We start from the raw sequence: 21,596 nt of genomic DNA, 5'->3' as shown, positions 1-21,596 counted from the left end.
TGTTCCAGTGCCTCCCCGTGTTCATCCCGAAGGCTATTTTTAGGCGGTTTAACAGGAGTATAATGGGGTTTGTGTGGGCGCGAGGGACTCAGAGGGTGAGAAGGGTGTTCCTGGAGCGGAGTAGAGATAGGGGGGGACTGGCATTGCCCAACGTCTGTGGGTAGTACTGGGCCGCCAATGCGACGGTGAGTAAATGGGTGATGGAGGGGGAGGGGGCTGCATGGAAGAGGCTGGAGATGGCGTCTTGTGTGGGTACGAGTCTGGGGGCGCTGGCAACGGCGCCGCTGCCGCTCCCTCCAAGGAGTATACCACGAGCCCAGTGGTGGCGGCTGCCCTCAAAATCTGGGGGCAGTGGAGGCGGCATAGGGGAGGGAAGTTGGGGCCTCGGCGTGGACCCCAATACGGGGGAACCACCGGTTCGCCCCAGGGAGAGCAGGTGGAGGGCTTTCGGGGTGGCACAGGGCAGGGATACAAAGATTGGGAGACCTGTTTGTGGACGGGAAGTTCTCGAGCCTGGGTGAGCTGGAGAAGTATGGGCTCCCCCCCGGGGAACGCCTTCAGGTACTTACAGGTAAGGGCATTTGCCAGACGGCAGGTGGTGGAATTCTCGCGGCTACTGCCACACACAGTACAGGACAGGGTGCTCTCGGGGGGGTGGGTGGGAGTGGGGAAGATCTTGGAAACTTACCAGGTGATGCAGGAGGAGGAGGAGGCCTCGGTGGTGGAGGTGGAAGGTAAGTGGGAGGAGAAGTTGGGAGAGGAGATTGAGGAAGGGACGTGGGCAGATGCCCTAGGGAGGGTGAACTCTTCCTCATCATGCACGAGGCTGAGCCTCATACAGTTTAAGGTGTTGCACAGTGTAGCCACCTAAGTTGGCCAACTCCCGATTTAAAATGAAGAAAAGCAAAGGCTGAAGGGAAATTCAGCCAACACAGGTAGAAACCAGTAGGTGCAGGTTTGCTGTGTATTTAACTCTGCAAAAGCCCAGACAGCATCGATACCAGCGACCATCAGCATAATAATGTAGCAGCCATCTACATACTAATGAGCAATCCCCGGGAACAATAGCAACATTTGGGACAAACAAAACTAAGCCAGACTCCCCGCCGCCAGCAGGAGCCAACACAAAAGAGGTTAACGGACACCTCAAGACCACCCATTGATCAGGGAACCGCTCCAATATTGGGACCGTAAGTCCTAAGTCAACGCTCGCTACGAGATAGGCGCTCTTAGCTACCAATCGGTACCAACTTCGAATCCCGCAGACTCAGAACCCGAACGAAAGGCCATTTGTTCCCCTGACCTGGTGGGCCAGTCCGAAGTTAAGTATACGCCTGTTAGTTGTAGAAGTAGCTTAGACGTAGAATTTGTGCATGAGTAGCGATTACTGTGTATAACAAATGTGCTTTGATTTGAATCTTACTAATTGGTGTATTGAGTTATTGATCATTACTTGGACTTGAACCTCTTGGCGGTATCATAAAGACACCTGGCGACTCGAGAGCAAAGGTTATAAAACAGAGCCAAATGAACCAACCAAAGGTTAGCAACAACAGGGCACACATGACCGGGACAAGGATGAGCCGTTTTTTGGGGGGTGAGGACAGGTGTGTTAGGTGCTCAGGGAGCCCAGCAAATCACACCCATATGTTCTGGGCATGCCCAGCGCTGGAGGAATTGTGGAAGGGCGTAGCGAGGACGGTGTTGGTCGGATCCAGGGTCAAACCGGGCTGGGGGCTCGCAATATTTTGGGTGGCAGAGGAGCCGGGAGTGCAGGAGGCGAAAGAGGCCGGTATTCTGGCCTTTGCGTCCCTGGTAGCCCGGCGAAGGATTCTTCTTCAGTGGAAGGATGTGAGGCCCCCCAAGCGTGGAATCCTGGATCAACGACATGGCGGGGTTCATTAAATTGGAGAGGGTGAAATTCGCCTTGAGGGGGTCGGTACAAGGGTTCTTTAGGCGGTGGCAACCGTTCTTAGACTTCCTGGCAGAACGGTAGACATTGGTCAATGGCAGCAGCAACTCGGGGGGTGGGGGGTTACTTTATTTCTGTTTTTGTTATTTACACTGGAGGGTCCAGGGGGGTGTATATACCAGTTGTGTTAAGTCGGGTGTTAATGTTAATTTATTATTTATGTACAGGGGGGAGGGGGGTAGGGAGGGTTGTTGTTTTTAGACCATGTTTTGTACTTAACCCTGTTGGGTTCCTTTTTCATTTTGTTATTGATATTTTATGAAAACCTTAATAAAAAATTTTTTTTTTTTTAAAAAGGAAAACAAAGCTAGTTTGAAGAGAGTTACATTTGTATTGGAAAACATTAGAAGGGGAGCGATCAAACGGATAAGTGTGGTAGCAAGCAGAGCATCAGGTGTCGTTGTATGCAGACGACCTGCTGTTGTTTGTGTTGGACCCACTGGAGAGTATGAGCAGGATGCTGGGCCTCCTGGAGAGGTTTGGGGCCTTCTCAGAGTACAAGCTGAACGTAGGGATGCGCGAGATGTTCCCGGTGAATGCAGGGGGGGCGGGGGGGGGGGGGGGGGGGGTGTTAGTGGAGGAGATTAAGGAGGATTTCAAGAGGTGGGATACTTCGCACTTGACATCATTGGCATGGAGGGTGCAGGTGGTAAAGATTAATGTGCAGCCAAGATTCCTGCTTGTCTTTCAGACCCTCCCAATCTTTCTCCTGAAGGTCTTCTTCCAGAGGGTGAATGCACTGATTTTGGAGTTTATATCGCCGAGTAAAGTACCGAGGGTGAAGAGGGCTCTGCTACAGAGGTAGAGACAGAAAGGGGGGTTGGAACTCCCAAACCTGATGTATTATTACTGAGCTGCAAATGTGGAGACGGTGAGGCTTTGGTTTTGGGGGGGGGGGAAATTAGGTTGGAGGCGGAGTCCTGCCAGCGTTCTAGTTTGAGGGCTCTAGTGACGACCCAGTTGCCGTTAGCCCTGGGGAAGTATATGGGTAGTTCAGTGGTGCAGTCAACTATCAGGATATGGAACCAGTTGAGGAGGCAATTTAAATTGTATTAAATTAATGTGGCAACCTGGCTGGGGGACTTGTACGACTTTCTCCGGCTAGGGAAGATTAAGTTCAGAGTTGAGAGGGGCTGGAAAAGGGTTTTGAGGTGCAGTGGAGGCTATTCATGACTTTATTTGAGGAGCTGTTCGTCGCAGGGAGGGGGATTCAAAGAGGAAAAACTGTACGAACTGTTAACTATGCTTTGATGTTTGGAATAAAACATCTTTTTTTAAAAAAAAAGTGTGGTAGCGAATGGGAAATGCCGGATGTTTCCTGACGGCCGGCCCGGTGAGGCTGTCACCGATATCGAACGTTACTTGAAATGAAATGAAATGACAATGGCTTATTGTCACAAGTAGGCTTCAAATGAAGTTACTGTGAAAAGCCCCTAGTCGCCACATTCCGGCGCCTGTTCGGGGAGGCTGGTACGGGAATTGAACTGTGCTGCTGGCCTGCCTTGGTCTGCTTTCAAAGCCAGCGATTTAGCTCTGTGCTAAACAGCCCCTTAGAGCACTTAATGATGCCCCATAGGCTTCACACCGCAAATGATTGTCCCGCCTGCTTATTGGCCAGGACTGTGCCCAGCAGCTCCCCACTAACGAGGGTGAGCAGCACTTAAACCGATCCCACAGAGCAAACCAGCTCTACAATTTGGAGATGCCAACCTAGCCAGACTGATGTACGCAGTCGAGTCCAGGTGGGATACTCTGTTCCCCCGAGGGACTCGGAGGGTCTACCAGAGCGGTCGAGGCATCGGAACCACATGTTAATCTCTCCGATGTACTGCTCAATGACAGCCCAGGTGGCCACAAGGGCCTCGTTATATTGGGTCTCTGCATCGGTCTCCGGCCTCCGTACTGGCGTCATTAGCTAGGTCCTGAGCTAGTAACCCTTAGCCCCAAGAAGCAACCAGTCACCCTGGGTGTCTCTCGAAGATCGCCGGAGATCTCCGACTGCCCCAGGATGTATAGCTGTCATTCACACGCCCTGGGAAGCATGCACACACGTGCATGATTTTCATGTGGTGGTCGCACACGAGTTGGATATTCAGGGGGTGGAACCTCTTCCTGTTGATGAAAGGCACTCCCGGACTGCCAGGTACGCGCAATAGAACATAGAACAATACAGCGCAGTACAGGCCCTTCGGCCCACGATGTTGCACCGAAACAAAAGCCATCTAACCTACACTATGCCATTATCATCCATATGTTTATCCAATAAACTTTTAAATGCCCTCAATGTTGGCGAGTTCACTACTGTAGCAGGTAGGGCATTCCACGGCCTCACTACTCTTTGCGTAAAGAACCTACCTCTGACCTCTGTCCTATATCTATTACCCCTCAGTTTAAAGTTATGTCCCCTCGTGCTAGCCATTTCCATCCCCGGGAGAAGGCGCTCACTGTCCACCCTATCCAACCCCCTGATCGTTTTGTATGCCTCTATTAAGTCTCCTCTTAACCTTCTTCTCTCCAACGAAAACAACCTCAAGTCCATCAGCCTTTCCTCATAAGATTTTCCCTCCATACCAGGCAACATCCTGGTAAATCTCCTCTGCACCTGCTCCAAAGCCTCCACGTCCTTCCTATAATGCGGTTACCAGAACTGTACGCAATACTCCAAATGCGGCCGTACCAGAGTTCTGTACAGCTGCAACATGACCTCCCGAGTCCGGAACTCAATCCCTCTACCAATAAAGGCCAACACTCCATAGGCCTTCTTCACAACCCTATCAACCTGGGTAGCAACTTTCAGGGATCTATGTACATGGACACCTAGATCCCTCTGCTCATCCACACTTTCAAGAACTTTACCATTAGCCAAATATTCCGCATTCCTGTTATTCCTTCCAAAGTGAATCACCTCACACTTCTCTACATTAAACTCCATTTGCCATCTCTCAGCCCAGCTCTGCAGCTTATCTATATCCCTCTGTAACCTGCTACATCCTTCCACACTATCGACAACACCACCGACTTTAGTATCGTCTGCAAATTTACTCACCCACCCTTCTGCGCCTTCCTCTAGGCCATTGATAAAAATGACAAACAGCAACGGCCCCAGAACAGATCTTTGTGGTACTCCACTTGTGACTGTACTCCATTCTGAACATTTCCCATCAACCACCACCCTCTGTCTTCTTTCAGCTAGCCAATTTCTGATCCACATCTCTAAATCACCCTCAATCCCCAGCCTCCGTATTTTCTGCAATAGCCTACCGTGGGGAACCTTATCAAACGCTTTGCTGAAATCCATATACACCACATCAACTGCTCTACCCTCGTCTACCTGTTCAGTCACCTTCTCAAAGAACTCAATAAGGTTTGTGAGGCATGACCTACCCTTCACAAAGCCATGCTGACTATCCCTGATCATATTATTCCTATCTAGATGATTATAAATCTTGTCTCTTATAATCCCCTCCAAGACTTTACCCACTACAGACGTGAGGCTCACCGGTCTATAGTTGCCGGGGTTGTCTCTGATCCCCTTTTTGAACAAAGGGACCACATTTGCTGTCCTCCAGTCCTCTGGCACTATTCCTGTAGCCAATGATGACATAAAAATCAAAGCCAAAGGTCCAGCAATCTCTTCCCTGGCCTCCCAGAGAATCCTAGGATAAATCCCATCAGGTCCCGGGGACTTATCTATTTTCAGCCTGTCCAGAATTGCCAACACCTCTTCCCTACGTACCTCAATGCCATCTATTCTATTAGCCTGGGGCTCAGCATTCTCCTCCACAACATTATCTTTTTCCTGAGTGAATACTGACGAAAAATATTCATTTAGTATCTCGCCTATCTCTTCAGACTCCACACACAATTTCCCATCCCTGTCCTTGACTGGTCCTACTCTTTCCCTAGTCATTCGCTTATTCCTGACATACCTATAGAAATCTTTTGGGTTTTCCTTGATCCTTCCTGCCAAATACTTCTCATGTCCCCTCCTTGCTCGTCTTAGCTCTCTCTTTAGATCCTTCCTCGCTACCTTATAATTAGATCCTTCCTCGCTACCTTGATGGCAATGCATGCCATCAATTCCCCCCTAGACCTGGGGCATCTCGGTGATGGTGGAGAATCCTGCTGTCCGGGCCCCTTGATGGGCTTGGTCTAGGTTAAAGTTTATATAGTCAGCTGCCCGGGCAAATAGGGCATCCGTGACTTCACATATGCACTTGTGGACTGTTGGTTGGGAAATGTCACACAAGTCCCTGCTCGAGCCCTGGAATGAATGTGAGGCGTAAAGTTTACGATTTTGGTGACCTTTACGGCCACCGGGAGCGGCTATCCTCCTCCTCCATGTGGTGTAAAGTTTGCAAGGACATTGGACAGGTGCGCACTGTCTCCCATTTGAGGCAGAAGCTCCTACGGCACATGCTGTCCGACATCTGTTCGAAGGATCAGCAATGACTGTACATCTTGAGCTGCCGCGGACCTCACCTCTGGTCCTTCCCTGGTCTGTTGGGCGGCCTGGTCCACAGGGTGTGGGGCTGTGCCCTGCACATGGTCTGCCGCATCAAGCCTCTGTTGACACTGTCACCGCCTTCTCCGGCATCTAGCCGTCTTGCCTGCCAACACCACTATGAGGGCAGCTTCCGCAGCATCCAAGATATCATCCATAATGTAATATCTATCAGGAATTGGAGAAGGTGTGAGAATGACAATCAGTTATGGCTGCCACCCCATAACACTTGGAACCCAAGCTTCCCGCACCCTTACATCCACTGCCGTCCCCCAGGGTGCCATCCAACATGCTCTGCACATGCAACCCCGGCCGAAGCAGTGTCCCCTGGGAACTGGACACCAGACCCTGTACCCCAGACACCTTCCGGAAACGTGACCCGGACTGGGAGCTGGTTCAGTCCTTGCTCCACACACCCACCCTCTGGTCGCAGGGATTTCCCCAGTGCTGAGGCCCAGCTCTTGGGTGTTCCAATGTTGGCTGCTGCCTCTGTGGTGTACCTTGAGCACGATCTACGTGCCATCTTGCAGGTGGTTATTATTGCTGAGAGGCTTCAACACTTGCTGTAAACTCCAGAGGCATCAACACCACAGAGGTATAATTTAAAGTGGGTTCCATTCAATATTTCTGTGCCTGGAAGGGTAAAACCTATAATTAGATTCATGCTTGATAACGGTGTTTTTGTGTGGGGGTTGGTTAAGTTCCAACTGTGATTCTATTGTGCTCAGAGAGGGTTATAGCATGAAGAATAAATAGAACTAGAAAGTGCTACTTACCAACTGGAAACACTTGTAAGGATAAAATAAAGCTTTTACATTTTAGCTTTAGCTGAATTTGTGGTCAGTTGGAGACAGGACCGTGGGAAGTGAACATCTCTCAACTCTTCCAGAAGGAGGACTGGACAGGACAGGGGCTGCAAAGAGGCAGGTTTAAAAAAGTACACGCCCAGTAACCAGGGGACTGGGACAGAAAGAATGTCTAAAATGACTGAAGTTAAGTGAACAGAGACTGAGGTATTCTGCAGAAGAAATCAAGGAAGAATAAACAAAGTTTTCTGCGTTAAAGAGATAATTGTTATTAAAACTAATTTGTGGTCCTCTGACTCTGTTCCTCCACATTTTATAAAAACAAAATAAAAGTTAGTCTTTTGAGCCAGGATTCCATTCTGGGATCTTCCCATCCAGCTCTAACATCAACTGGGATCGTAACACCCTGAATGGTTTCAGAAACAAAATATGAAGATTGATATTTCCAAATCTCATAAGAGGAAAAGGTGAAGGGGTTCACAAGGACCAATATAGGACCAGACAGAAATAGATTGTTCCCAAGGATAAAAAGGAACATGGGGATTTTAAAATTTCAACAGCATTCGAGCAGTCAGATAAAAGTGACAATCTTGAAAAATGGGGACAAAACTAAAACAGAATGGGTGGAATTCAATGGAAATATTTCTAAGTTCGTTTGTAGCGGATCTTTCAAGGAGCTTCCTGCCGGCGAGTTCCTCACTCAGGTGACTCTTAGGGCGATATTCTTTGGCTACGTCGCCTGGCGACCGAATATTTCCGCCAGAGGTCAATGGACCTTTACGTGGTCCGCAACCCGTCAAAGACGATTTTGCAGTGGGCGCAGCAAAATAATCCAGCCCTTAGTTACTTTTTGGGGCCTTGGAGATTCTCACCGGTTTAGCCCACACTTAGAAAGTTTTCCCAGCACTGGGAAGCTGAACTCCGAACAGATCACCATTTTTAAGTGGTTCTCCAATCTCTAAGTGAGCTTATGGGTCCCCCCACCCATCGGCAATGTCACCCACCACACACATGTGCATTACCCACCTCCCCCTTCCCCCACAAGTGTAGACACCCCATAATGAAATTCTTTACCCAGGATGCATCATTACTGAAAATATTTAAGGCTGAGACTTGACAGATCTTTGTCCTCTCAGGGAATCAAGGGGTAATGGGGTCAGGAAAATGGATTGAAGCACAAGATCTTTCATGTTCATAATGCATGACAGAGCCGGCTTAAGGGGTCGTATATTCTACTCCTTTTCCTATTTCCTATGATCTTATGACCTCCCATTCAGGGTTAGAAACCCAATTTCTTCATGTACGCACTTATCCAGAACAAAACAATTAGCAACGTGCCTTCAGGTTCTTCAGGGAGGATGGATGGGATAACCCATCTAATTAACAGAAGTCCACTAGGACTCACATTGCCAGTCCTGCTCGAGAGGAAAACAGGCCTGGTGAGGGAAGAAAGAGCTGGATCATGGGTGTTAGATGTGAAAAATTGCCTCTTCCCCACTGCAGTTTAAATTCTTATCCTTGAAGATCATGCTGCAAATAGTGAGGGCAGAGAGTGAAATCCTCCTTCCGGAGGACAGCTGGAAAAGATCAATCTGCCTTGCCAAGAGAGCATGGCATGAAGTTGAAGAGTGAGCTGGCATGGGCCAGGTTCCAGTGCTGTTAAAAGTTCAATGACCTCATGAGGTCCAACAAGGCGAGTGTCCTGCACCTTGCGGCTGGCAGCCATCACTCTCTCAATCTCCCTATAGTCACACACATTGCTTTATCTCCAGCTTCCATCTCATATCTCCATGTCAAAGATAGCATTCACATTTGACTTCAACCGAAAGCCCATCACTACCATTCCAGTCACCCTCCTCAAATGCTTCCATCCTCAGCATCAGTCAATTCCTCACGTATCTAACTCTGTCTTTTCTCACTGCAGTAGAGACCCCACAACAAAAGGGAAAGGCACAGAACTGGAAGTGGATCTACAGTAAACTTGATGGAGGAGGATGTCCTGCAGATCAGCAGGATCAGCTGTTGGCTTGTCCCCAAGAATTGGTGACAGCATCCAATGCCACACCACTGAAACTTGGTACTTAACTGTTATTTAACATATTGAATCAATGTCACCAGTACATCAAATGTCATGCTATGAACAATGCTGCCGTGACACCTTATTTCGCTGAGTTCATGACTACTCTCGTCTTTTATGTCCCACAAATGCATTAGTATGCCAGAGGAGTTCAGAGATGAGGCTATGGAGTCCTCAGAGGAATGTGCTGTCACATGGTGCACCCTCCACTTGTAAAGATGAGTCCAGATTTTCCAGAGTAACACATGGTAAAGAGCTCATCACATGTGAGCTGGAGCAGGTGTTGGAGGAGGAAGCATCCCTATTGCAGGGTGCAGAACATTTCAAGTTCCGCTCATGTGGACACTGTTGCTGAGCCTCGGGGTCATGCAGTGAACAGCTAATTGTTCAAAAGGAAACGTGTAGAATTTCCCACGGCATGTGTATCTTTGAATAGAAAATGGAGTCGCTGATCGAGTGCATGATGTCTCAGGCATATTCACAGACAACCACCTCTTTGAAAGAGTAACTGACCTCCTGAAGAATCAGATGTACAGATCATTGAATAGATGCTGGTCCACAAATATAGTCTGAATAATATGGGTGCTACTTTGCAAAGCATCAGGCATAAATCACTTTGGTGGCTCAGTGGGGAGTTCTTCTTCTTTAGGCTGCTCGACACCCTGTTTCCAGTTCTGCTGAAGCCACAGGTGTACTAACACATAGGAGTACAAGAAAACTTATGAGGAAAAGGTCTCTCAGGGAATTAGTTGAGTGTTTACTGCATTGCATTTGCTAGTGAGTCATTTAATTACTTTATTTCTAGCACTGTTCCTTCACTGTCACGAGGTAAATATCCTGGAACACCCTCCCTAACAGCATTTTGGGTGTGCCTACACCTCAGGGACTCCAGTAGTGAAGAAAGCAGCTCGCCAGCACCTTTTGAAGGCAACGAGGGGTGGGCAATATATTCTGATCCAGCCAGCCATACCCAATCCCATATACAATTTTTTTTTTTTTTTTTTTAATTGCAAAGGTGGCTTGAGTTCTTGTGACCTAATTATCGTCATGACATGAACTTTGTTGAATAACAACATTGACTGTTATCAGGTTAATTCGGCTGAATGGCCTGAGTCCCACTGATCAGAATGTAAGGCTGTGTATGTGATGAGTAATCGTGTTTGCGCAGGGATAATGATGGGATGATTTCAATGAGACAAACACAATTCTCAACTGAAACATGCCCGAGTTGCAGGCATTTCAGAAAGGCAGGTTTGTGTTGGGATTAGGCAATGCCGCTTCAAGATGCTCCTCTTCCTCCCAGGATGATAGGTCCTCTCCACCATCCACTAGGATCAGCTGCAGTGTTTGCTTCATCGAATCATAGAATTTACAGTGCAGAAGGAGGCCATTATGCCCATCGGATCTGCACCGGCCCTTGGAAAGAGCACCCTACCCAAGCCCACGCATCCACCCTATCCCACCTTTTTGGACACTAAGGACAATTTAGCATGGCCAATCCACCTAACCTGCACATCTTTGGACTGTGGGAGGAAACCGGAGCACCCAGAGGAAACTCACGCAGACACAGGGAGGACGTGCAGACTCCACACAGACAGTGACCCAAGCCGGGATTCGAACTTGAGACCACCATGTTGTGCAGGGCTCAGCTCACCACTATAATCCAGGACACCCTTGCTGAGGCATGTTGAAGGGCAATTCAAGATCAATTAACACAACAGACCCTCATTTTGAGCAAGGCTTATTCTCTATTTTGGCACTCATGGTGATATGTCTCTATTTGTACGTCTTGTGCTTCTGCGATGGGAGTTCCTCAATGGGGTCATTAAACAAGTTCTCAGTAGGTATCCCTTGCCAGGAATTGAACCAGGGTCCCTGGCGCTGTGAAGAAACAGTGCTAACCTCTGTGCTACCGTGGCACCCGTTTCATGCTCATCACCTTCCTTCAATCAGATAGCAAAATGGCATCACTGCCTTCCAGATAGAACTTTAGGTAGAGGGCCCAGTCTGCCTTCTCAGGTGGATGTAAATGATCCCATAGGACACTATTTCAATGAATAGGAGAAGGTTCTCCCCAGTGTCCAGGACCAATATTTATTCCTTTACCAATATCACTAAAGAAATGTAGCCATTTTGCATTGGGAGCTGTGCACAAATTGGCTGTTTGGCTGTTATGTTTCCCAACAATACAACACTAGCTGCATTTCAAAGGTATTTCATTTACTGTAAAGTAATTTAGAAATCCCAAGACCATAAAAGGTTTTATACGAATGTAAGTTTGTTCATTTTTTACAAATACAGTCATATAAAAGCCATTAAGCAAGGCAAAAAGGGGTCTCTGCCGTTTGCAATGAACGTGTGTGGCGGGATGCTTCAGGCAGAGCAAAGACCAGTTTATCACTACTGTTCAATGTTCGTATCTGAGGCTGAAACCCGCTATCTTTGAGTGGTGCACCAGGGTAACTAGCTGCAGGAACTGACATTTCACACTGGAAGCGCTCCCCTGAATGTTCCCTATTCTTTAACCAATATTTCAAGTCCTTGCATTGTTTTGCCATGATCATTAATGTCCCTTAAATTTACTTAAAGTATAAAAAAGTAGCACAAATTTCTAACATACAATCTTGTGTAAATTAAATGTTCCTTCCCCTGGAGTTCATAACAGTACGGTGGTATATGATCTGTTAAAATGGGCAGGATTGACAAGATGTGGAGCCGGAACAATACAATTTATCTTCAGGTTTTGTAATAGTAACCAAGTTTACAAAGAAGTTGCACATATTGCACTGGATAGTTCCAAGAAACTCATTTCTGAAAGAATGGGTAATGAAAACTTTCATTTTTCAGTTTTAAGATCAATCCAAAAGAAATTTAAAAGTTACTGATTTCTCAATATTTGTAAACCAATTCAGATGTATGGCCAATTGCCAGATTAAGAAATTTAGCTTAATTTTTCCACACACAGATCAAGTAAAAAAAAAAAACCTTCTCCTGTGTTTGGACGAGTGTGTTCATGGGTGCCTCCACAATTACAAATGTATCTTAATGGATTTTCTGGTAGCGTAACTCAAAATGTAGTGAACTGCATTATATTTGTGGTTTCTTTCTCCCAGTGAAGTACACAGTTTTAGACACGTGTTGGTCAGCCTAAAAAGGTAATCATATTTGCTTGATGCCTTACCTCCTCAGCAGGATAGAAACAATAATTCCAGTACCAGAAAGTTTTGGGTAGGTAGCTTTTTGACAAATGATGCTCTGGTGGAAAAGGATGAAATGTTTCTTTTTTGTTTGTGTCCCTGGAATCACCAGCTTCTACATCAACAGTCTCCATACATTTCCCCATGGCCAAATCTTCGGTCGATGTAAAATGAGTGCATTTCCCGGTCTTGAAGGCATCAACAAATCTCTTCAGTGCTTCCTTGCTCAATACATAGCCAGCGCCACCGCTCATGTATCCTTGCTTAATATATGGCTTAAATTTTCTACCAAAGAATATAGGCTGATCAGGGGAGTACTTTGATAGCAACCAACGCAAATTGTCAACAACCACAAAAGTGTCATCGTCTGCTTTCATAAACCAATCAGCATCATTCAAGTGATGCTCATAAACATAGTGAAAAGCTTTGATAGTTTTCCAGTACAACTGGTCTCTGCCTTCTTTCACACCCAGTCCCACTGTAGGGAAATCTTTGTCTTCTTCGGAGCTCATAAAAAGCACAACATTACATTTTTTGCTCCAAGTGGCTTTCACATGTTTAGCCTTTGTGGCTAGATTCTGAGGCCCAGTCATCACCCAGCAGAGGATTCGCACTTTCTTATATAGCTCATCTGCAACACTTCTGTTTTCATCTGTGTAGAGAAGATACATGTATTTATTTAAAACTATGACAAAATATTATCCAAGAGAATCAGTTTACAATATCAGCTATAAACATTCAGAATTACTTCGGACAAAATGCCTCTGGAGAACACGGACAGAAAAGTCTCAAACGTTAACCCTGTTTCTTGACTTCCGGTTGCGGCTATGCCTGGGTAGGGTCGCACTGTCGGCAGCTCCCGCCGAGAACGGACCTTTGGGCCCTTTTAAGGAGCTCCAGCGGCACTTGGACGACGATTCCCGGTGTGGGAAGGAAGCAGTGAGATTCCCCCAGCACAGTATGGAGTGGACCAGGAACGGAGCGGTCAAAAAAGTGGCACTAGAGAAGAGAAGAGAACGGGCGCGAAAAAGCAAGATGGCGGCGGGCGGGGAGCAGGCAGCATGGGCTCAGTGGTCTCGGGAGCAGCAGGGGTTTTTGAGAAGCTGTTTTGCGGAATTGAAGGCGGAGATGTTGGCCCCTATGAAGGCGTCGATTGAAAGGCTGGTGGAGACCCAGAAGATGCAGGGGACAGCGATAAAGGAGGTGCAGCAGAAGGCCTCTGATAATGAGGATGAGATCCTGGGCCTGGCTGTCAAAAGTGGAAGCGCACGAGGCGCTGCATAAAAAATGGCAGGAGAAGTTAGAGGACCTGGAGAATAGGTCGAGGAGGACGAACCTGCGGATTCTGGGTCTCCAGCGGATTCTGGGGTCGGATGCTGGGGCGTATGTGGCTACGATGCGGAGTACGATGATGGGCGCGGGAGCCTTCCCGAGGCCCCTGAAGCTGGATGAGGCGCACAGGGTCCTGGCGAGGAGGCCGAGGCCGAATGAGCTGCCGAGGGCCGTGGTGGTGAGGTTCCACCGCTTCACCGACAGGGAGTGTGTCCTGCGATGGGCAAAGAAGGAGCGGAGCAGTAGGTGGGAGAATGCCGAAATCCGCATCCATCAGGGCTGGAGTGCAGAGCTGGCCAAGAAGCAGACAGGGTTCAACCGGGCCAAGACGGTTCTCCATGGAAAGGGGGTGAAGTTCGAGCTGTTATAGCCGACGCGGCTGTGGGTCACGTATCAGGACTGTCACCACTATTTTGATACGCCGGATGAGGCGTGGACCTTTATCAAAAATGAGACGTTGGACTCAAATTAATGGTTTGTAGCATGTTATGGGGGAAGCTGAGGAGTGGGAGGGGGCAATGTTTTTTTTTATGTGGGCTTGTTTGGGGGGGGGGGGGGGTTGTCCCCCACGTTTTCTTGGGGTTGTGTGGGCCTGTGGCCCTGGGCCTTCGGGGATTGGGATGAGGCTGCAGGTGCAAGGAGCTGTGCCACAGGGGGCGGGGTCGGCCCAGGCAGGGAGTGCGGGCTTTTTTCCGCGAAAAGGGGGGGGGGGGCCCGAGACGGGGGGACGATACTGGCTTGGTGTCCACATTGGTGCATGGGGGGAACTTTGGCAATCCCACTTTAGTGGGGGAAGGCTGGAGACTTCGAGAGGGAATCCAATAGGGGGATCGGAGACCGAGGCAGGAGAGGCCGGGGTCAGCTGACTTACGGGAGTGCACTGGGGGAAGGCAGGGGAGTTTAAGCAGTTGCTTGGCCGGGGGGGGGAAGAGAGAGAGAGAGAGAGAGAGAGAGAGAGAGAACTGGGTTGCTGCTGTGCTGACTGAGGGGGAGTTGAAGGTATGAGGGAGAGTCAGGGCAGGGAGCCTCCGCCTGGGGGGCTGGAGTGCGGGAGGCGCGGGCACGTGGCTGGCCTAATAAAGGAGATGGCGAGTCGGCAGGGGGGGGGCAAGTCTCCCGATCCGGCTGATCAAGTGGGACGTGAGAGGCTTGAATGGGCCGGTCAACAGGGCCCGGGTGTTTGCGCACTTAAAGGGGCTAAAGGCAGACGTAGCCATGTTACAGGAAACGCACCTGAAGATCGTGGATCAGACCAGGCTGAGGAAGGGATGGGTGGAGCAGGTTTTTCACTCTGGGCTGGACGCGAAAAACAGGGGTCGCAATTCTGGTGAGTAAGCGGGTGGCATTAGAGGCGGTGGGTATTGTGGCGGATAAAGGGGGTCAATATGTGATGGTGAGTGGCAAGCTGCAGGGGGCCTGGGTGGTGCTGGTGAATGTGCATGCCCCAGGGTTCATGAAGCGGATGTTGAGTCAGATCCCGGATCTGGAGGCAGGTAATCTGATAATTGGGGGGGGGGGGGGGGGGGGTCGAGGTCGGGTAAGAGGCCGGCAGCGGCCAAGATCCTGAGGGGGTTTATGGATCAGATGGGGATTGGATCCGTGGAGGTTTGCCAGGCCAAGGGCGAGGGAGTTCTCCTTCTTCTCCCATGTGCACAAGGCCTACCCGCAAATAGATTATTTTGTGGTAAGCAGGGCACTGATCCAGAGAGTGGAGGGGGAGTATTCAGCCATTGCGATTTTGGATCATGCCCCGCACTGGGTGGAGCTGGAGTGGGGGAGGAGGGGCCAGCGCCCGTTGTGGCGAATGGATGTTGGGACTGCTGGCAGACAAGGAGGTTTGTGGGCGGGTTCGGGGGTGCATCCAAAGATATGTGGAGGCCAATGATAATGGGAGGTGTCGGTGAGTGTGGTCTGGGAAGCGCTGAAGGCAGTGGTCAGTGAGGAGTTAATTTCAATCAGGGCTCACAGGGAGAAGAGGGAGAGGGAGAGATTGGTGGGGGAGATACTGAGGGTGGATAGGACATAAGCGGAATCCCCCGAAGAGGGGCTGTTGAGGGAGCGCCGAAGCCTCCAAACGGAGTTTGACTTGCTGACCACGGGGAAGGCTGAGGCCCAGTGGAGGAGGGTACAGGGAGCAGTGTATGAGTATGGGGAGAAGGCGAGTCGGATGTTGGCGCATCAGCTGCGGAGGAGGGAGGCGGCTAGGGAGATTGGGGGAATCAGAGACACAGGGGGACACTCGGTGTGGAGTCCAGGTAAAATAAACAAGGTCTTTAGGGACTTTTATGGTAGGTTGTACAAGTCAGAACCCCCGGAGAGAGGGGGTGGGGGGTGGGTGGGGGGGAGGGGGGGGGGGTGGAGAGAAGAGGAGATGCGGCAGTTCCTGGACCAACTGAGGTTCCCAAGGGTGGGTAGAGGGTTTGGGGGCCCCGATCGAGATGGAGGAGCTAGTTAAGGGGTTGGGGAATATGCAGGCGGGCAAGGCCCCAGGGCCTGATGGGTTCCCGGTTGAGTTCTACAGGAAGTTCTCGGAGCTTAGGGCCCGTTGTTGCTGAGAAACATTAATGAGGCGAAGGAAAAGGGAATCCTTACCCCGACGATGTCGCAGGCTTTGATCTCACTTATCCTCAAGCGGGATAAGGACCCGTTGTAGTGTGGCTCTTATTGGCGATTTCGCTCCTCAATGTGGATGCCAAGCTGTTGGCAAAAATATTGGCCACCAGGATTGAGGATTGTGTCCCGGGAGTGATACAGGAGGACCAGACGGGGTTTGTGAAGGGCAGGCAGCTATACACGAACGAGCGGAGGCTCCTGAATGTGATTATGATGCCCTCAGGGGGTGTTTGGGGGGGGGGGGGGGGGCTGATGTGGTAGCGGCAATGGACGCAGAGAAGGCCTTTGACCGGGTGCAGTGGGAGTACCTGTGGGAGGTGTTAGGCAGATTTGGGCTTGGGGAGGAGTTCATAGGGTGGGTTAAATTGCTGTACCAGGCCTCGGTGGCGAGTGTATCGACGAACCGGCTGCGGTCAAGGTATTTTAGGTTGTACCGTGGAATGAGGCAGGGGTGCCCTTTGTCCCCCCCTGCTCTTTGCCCTGGCGATTGAGCCACTGGCCATGGTGTTGAGGGAGTCCAGAAACTGGAGGGGGTTGGTTCGGGGGGGGGGGGGGGGCACCGTGTCTCACTATATGCGGATGACCTGCTGCTGTACATTGCGGATCCGGTGGAGGGGATGGGGGAGGTCATGCAGACCCTTAGGGAGTTTGAAGACTTCTCGGGATATGAGCTCAACGTGGGGAAGAGCGAGCTGTTTGTGGTGCATGCGAGGGGCCAGGAAAAGAGGTTGGAGGAGCTACCACTCAAGATGGTGGAGAGGAGTTTTCGGTATTTGGGTATCCAGGTGGCTAAGAGTTGGGGGGTCTTGCATAAGCTCAATCTGGCACGGCTGGTGGACCAGATGGAGGAGGACTTCAGGAGGTGGGACATGTTGCCACTCTCCCTGGCGGGTAGGGTGCAGTCCGTTAAGATGACGGTCCTCCCCAGGTTCCTGTTCATTTTTCAGTGTCTGCCCATTCTCATCCCCAAGGCCTTCTTTAAGCGGGTAAACAGGAATATTATGGGATTTGTATGGGCAAATAAGACCCCGAGGGTTAAGAGGCTGTTCTCGGAGCGCAGTCGGGGGGGGTCCGCCGACGCAGAATACCACGAGCCCGGTGGTGGCGGCGACATTGAGGATTTGAGGGCAGTGGAGACGGCATAGAGGGGAGGTAGAGGCCTCAGTCTGGGCTCCGATATGGGACAACCATAGGTTCATTCCAGGTAGGATAGATGGTGGGTTCCTAAACTGGCACCGGGCGGGAATAAAAAGGATGGGGGATTTATTCATCGATGGGATTTTTGCCAGTCTGAGGGCGCTGGAAGAGAAATTTGGGTTACCTCCGGAAAATGCTTGTAGGTATATGCAGGTTCAGGCGTTCGTGAGAAACCAGTTAGGGGAATTCCCACTGCTGCCTGCCCAAAGGATACAGGACAGGGTGGTTTCGGGCGTGTGGGTCGGGGAGGGTAAGATATCGGAGATGTACCAGGAACTGCAGGAGGCGGAGGAAGCCTCGGTGGAGGAGCTGAAGGGCAAGTGGGAGGAGGAGCTGGGTGAGGAACTGGATGAGGGCCTGTGGACTGACGCCCTGGGCAGGGTCAATTCCTCCTCATCTTGCGCCAGGCTCAGCCTGATCCAGTTTAAAGTGGTGCACAGGGCGCATATGACAGGGGCGAGGATGAGCATGTTTTTTGGGGTGGAGGACAGGTGTGTGAGGTGTTCGGGGAGCCCAGCAAACCACGCCCATATGTTTTGGACATAACCCGGCGCTTTTGGAATTTTGAAAGGGCTTTGCAAAGGCTATGTGCAAGGTCTTGGATACTCGGGTAAAACCGAGCTGGGGGATAGCGATATTTGGGGTATTGGACGATCCGGGATTGCAGGAGTCGAAAGAGGCCGGAGTTTTGGCCTTTGCCTCCTTGGTAACCCGGAGAAAGCTCTTGTTAATGTGAAGGGACGCAAAGCCCCCAAGAGTAGAGGCTTGGGTCAACGCGACATGGCGGGGTTTCTTAGGTTGGAGAAGATAAAGTTTGCCTTACGAGGGTCCTTGCAGGGGTTCTCCGGGCGGTGGCAACCATTCCTTGACTTTCTCGCGGAACATTCGGTGGAGGTCAGCAGCAGCAGCAACCCCGGAGGGGGGGGGGGGGGGGGGGGTGATTTCTTTTTCTTTTTGTAAGGGGTGAATCCTCTATTTTGCTTTGAGATGGGTGTTAAATTGTTAATCGTTTAGAGGGTTAAGTTGTTTTGTTGGCATACTGCCTTGTTTGCTTTGTATTATTTTCCTTTTTGGAGTGTTTTGTAAAAATTATTGAAAAACCTTGAATAAAAACATTTTTTTTAAAAACCCTGCTTCTCTTCACGGATGCTGCCATACATGCTCAGTTTATCTAGCATTTTCTGTTTTTATTTCAAATTTCCAGTATTTTAATTTTATGGGCACGATCCTCCAGCCACTTGCACCAGAAAAGCAGCTCGCCACGGTGCAGCGGGGCCATTGAAAGCTGGGAGACCGAGCTCCCCGTATCTACCCGGCTCACAAGCCTTGCGAGATTCAACACAATCTGGTGAGAGGTTGCAAGTTTAATCCCGCCCACAATGGGCGGGATCACTTTTTGCCAAATCTGTACATTAGAGCGAGGCAGTAAGCCTTACTCTAATGTGCAGATTCCCCGAGGTACCCGAGGCTTTGGGATTCGATCCCTTCGCCTTGGGGACCTCGTGCGAGCGCCGTTTGGTACTGGTCCCCACAAACGGAGAGCAGACAGAACAGCACTTGTTGGGGTCTCCAAGGTAATCGGAGGCCCCCAGCTGCATGCCTTTGGGCAGGGTGGTGCCCTGGCACTGCTGGGGCCACCTGGGAATCGTGGCACTGGCACCCTGGCAGTGCTAGCTGCACAGGTGGCACTACCAGCTGGCAGGGGTACTGCCAAAGTGCCAAGCTGGCATTCATTGCACATGTGTGATCGGGCTGGGATTGCCCAGCATGGGTTTTGGGGGTGCGAAGGAGGAGGTCGGGGATTCCGTTGGGGGCCTCGGAGATTGGGACACCATTTTTCTCACTATAACGGAGAGTTCTGCCAAGCGGAGCTCCCCATTGAAAATAGGGCTATGTGTGGCCTCTGCCACGCGTTCCCACTCGGGCCCCTTAATGCACGACATTAATTGAGAAAAAACTAACACTAGAAATGGTTCAGCCAAGAATCTAACATCCATTTGGGCCTGTGATAATGTCTCAAAAATTCAAACACGCTATTGAGTTAGAGGATAGGGATAATTCTTCGTCCAAAGTACAAATAAAGCATGGGGGACACGGTGGCGCAGTGGCTAGCAATTTGGCGTCACAGTGCTGAGGACCCGGGTTCAATCCCGGCCTCAGGTCATTGTCCATGTGGAGTTTGCATATTCTCCTCGTGTCTGCCTGGTTCTCACCCCCACAACCCAAAGATCTGTAAATTGTTCCTTAATTGGAAAAGCAAAGAAAAACAATGTAAAGCAGGTTCATGAAAATATTTTTTAAATGGCGATTATATTGATTTCTTAATCTTTGAACACAGATGAATTGGCTGGTAAAGCAAGTGGAGAAGTACAGAAAGCCAATGCAGTGCTCCAGGAAGACTCTTTCACCTCTGTATCCCTCATGGGCTATTCCCCTGAGAGCCAAATGAAGCCTTAAGTAACAGAGAAAAAAATGAGCAGGGACAGCTGAATCTCTGGAAAGGCTTGACTAATGACACTTTTAAATTGAACCAAAATGGCTTTAGTACACATTGTCATGTGAGGGTACCTATAAGAAATGGGTGTTTATTATAGAGCTGCAGTGATGTCAGAGAGTGGGTGGAGCTGGGCTGTCTGTCTGCTTTACTTTTGTTTTAGGCCGTTTGCTACAGGGTGTGGTTCGTTTCGTTTTGAGAGCTGGATAGCTGCAGGCAAAGCAAGGAGCTGCAGAAGGATCTCTCTCTGCAAACTAAGGACTGTCTCCAAATCAATTGGGTGATTTCAAAGTGCTGACTGCTCTCAATAGTGAATTTAAACATGATCTTTGTATTAAAAAGGGTCTTTTGGCTTCCGGATGTTGTTTGGGAATTTATTAAGGGTTATCTGTCGAGTACTGTATTCTTTGGGGATTTAGCGGTGTTGATAGTTGTTAAAATGTTTACTGTGGGTTTATAAAGTGTTAACTGCTTTCACAAATAAACATTGTTTTAATTTAAAAGTACTGTGAAGCTCTGTTGCACCACACCTATAGAGTGGACTGTGCGCTCCCCATACCACAATCTAGTAAACGTGTGTCAGGTGAACTCCATGATACACTTTGGGATCTCTAAACCCTGGCCCATTACAAATTAGGGGCTCATCCGGGATAAAAGTCTATCTATTGGATTGGCTTTGTGAACGTAAAGCCAGTGAGGGGTCAGCATATTGTGAGTGCTTTTCAGGTGTGGTATTCCAGTTTAAGTAGGGAGTGTGTTGTGGACAATGGCTCTTTCAGGGGCTCAGAAGCTTTTGGGAGCGGAGATGGTCACACGCAGTACCTTACGGAAAGAGACTAAAAACAGACTTTTAGATTTGGCAAAAACATTGCACTTAACATTAACTGACAAAATGTGAAAAGATGAGGTACTTATGGCGGTAGCTGAACATTTAAATTGCCTGAGATACAGTCTGACTCATTGGAAATGGCAAAGATCCAGTTGCAGATTTAGGAACTTGAATATGAAAAATAATTAAAGCAGCTTGAATATGCAATGAGAGAAGAAAGAAAGAATAGCCCTAGCAGAACAAAAAGAAAGAGAAAGGGAGATACAGATCAGGGAAAAAGATAAAGAGAGAGAGTTTGAACTTCAGAAAATGGCCATGAAACATGACAGTCAGCTAAGATTGGCGGCTGGAAAGAAAAATGTGCAGTTGGAGGATAGTGATGAGGATGAAGCGAAAGAGCTTCATAGTCGAAGGCTTGGTGGGGATCTATTTAAATATGTCCAAGTATTGCCAAGGTCTGATGAGAAGGAGGTAGGAGCCTTTTTCATTTCATTTGAGAAGGTGGCTAAACAAAGTAATAGCCACAGGACATGTGGGTATTACTGATTTAAACAAAGCTGGTAGGTAGAGCGAGT

At 49.3% G+C, this 21,596-nt stretch overlaps 1 protein-coding gene across 4 annotated transcripts in view; it reads right to left on the bottom strand.

Moving 5' to 3' along the window:
• LOC140425143 (glycoprotein-N-acetylgalactosamine 3-beta-galactosyltransferase 1-like) overlaps positions 1-21,596 on the bottom strand; it is an 81,983-nt gene that overhangs the window by 13,931 nt on the left and 46,456 nt on the right. For 2 of the 4 annotated variants that reach the window (XM_072509073.1, XM_072509074.1), the window contains exons 3-4: positions 12,541-13,208; positions 9,873-10,053 (exon numbers count right to left, since the gene is read on the bottom strand). In XM_072509073.1, coding sequence (XP_072365174.1) covers positions 9,873-10,053; positions 12,541-13,208 — 849 coding nt within the window. Of the gene's footprint in view, positions 1-6,454; positions 6,645-9,872; positions 10,054-12,540; positions 13,209-21,596 lie in introns of all 4 variants that reach the window. The other 2 variants (XR_011947772.1, XM_072509075.1) reach the window with 2 other exon arrangements.

The sequence above is a fragment of the Scyliorhinus torazame genome, chromosome 6 (genome assembly GCF_047496885.1).
Source record: "Scyliorhinus torazame isolate Kashiwa2021f chromosome 6, sScyTor2.1, whole genome shotgun sequence".
Lineage (NCBI taxonomy): Eukaryota > Metazoa > Chordata > Chondrichthyes > Carcharhiniformes > Scyliorhinidae > Scyliorhinus > Scyliorhinus torazame.
This window is presented reverse-complemented; position numbering and strand designations above follow the sequence as displayed.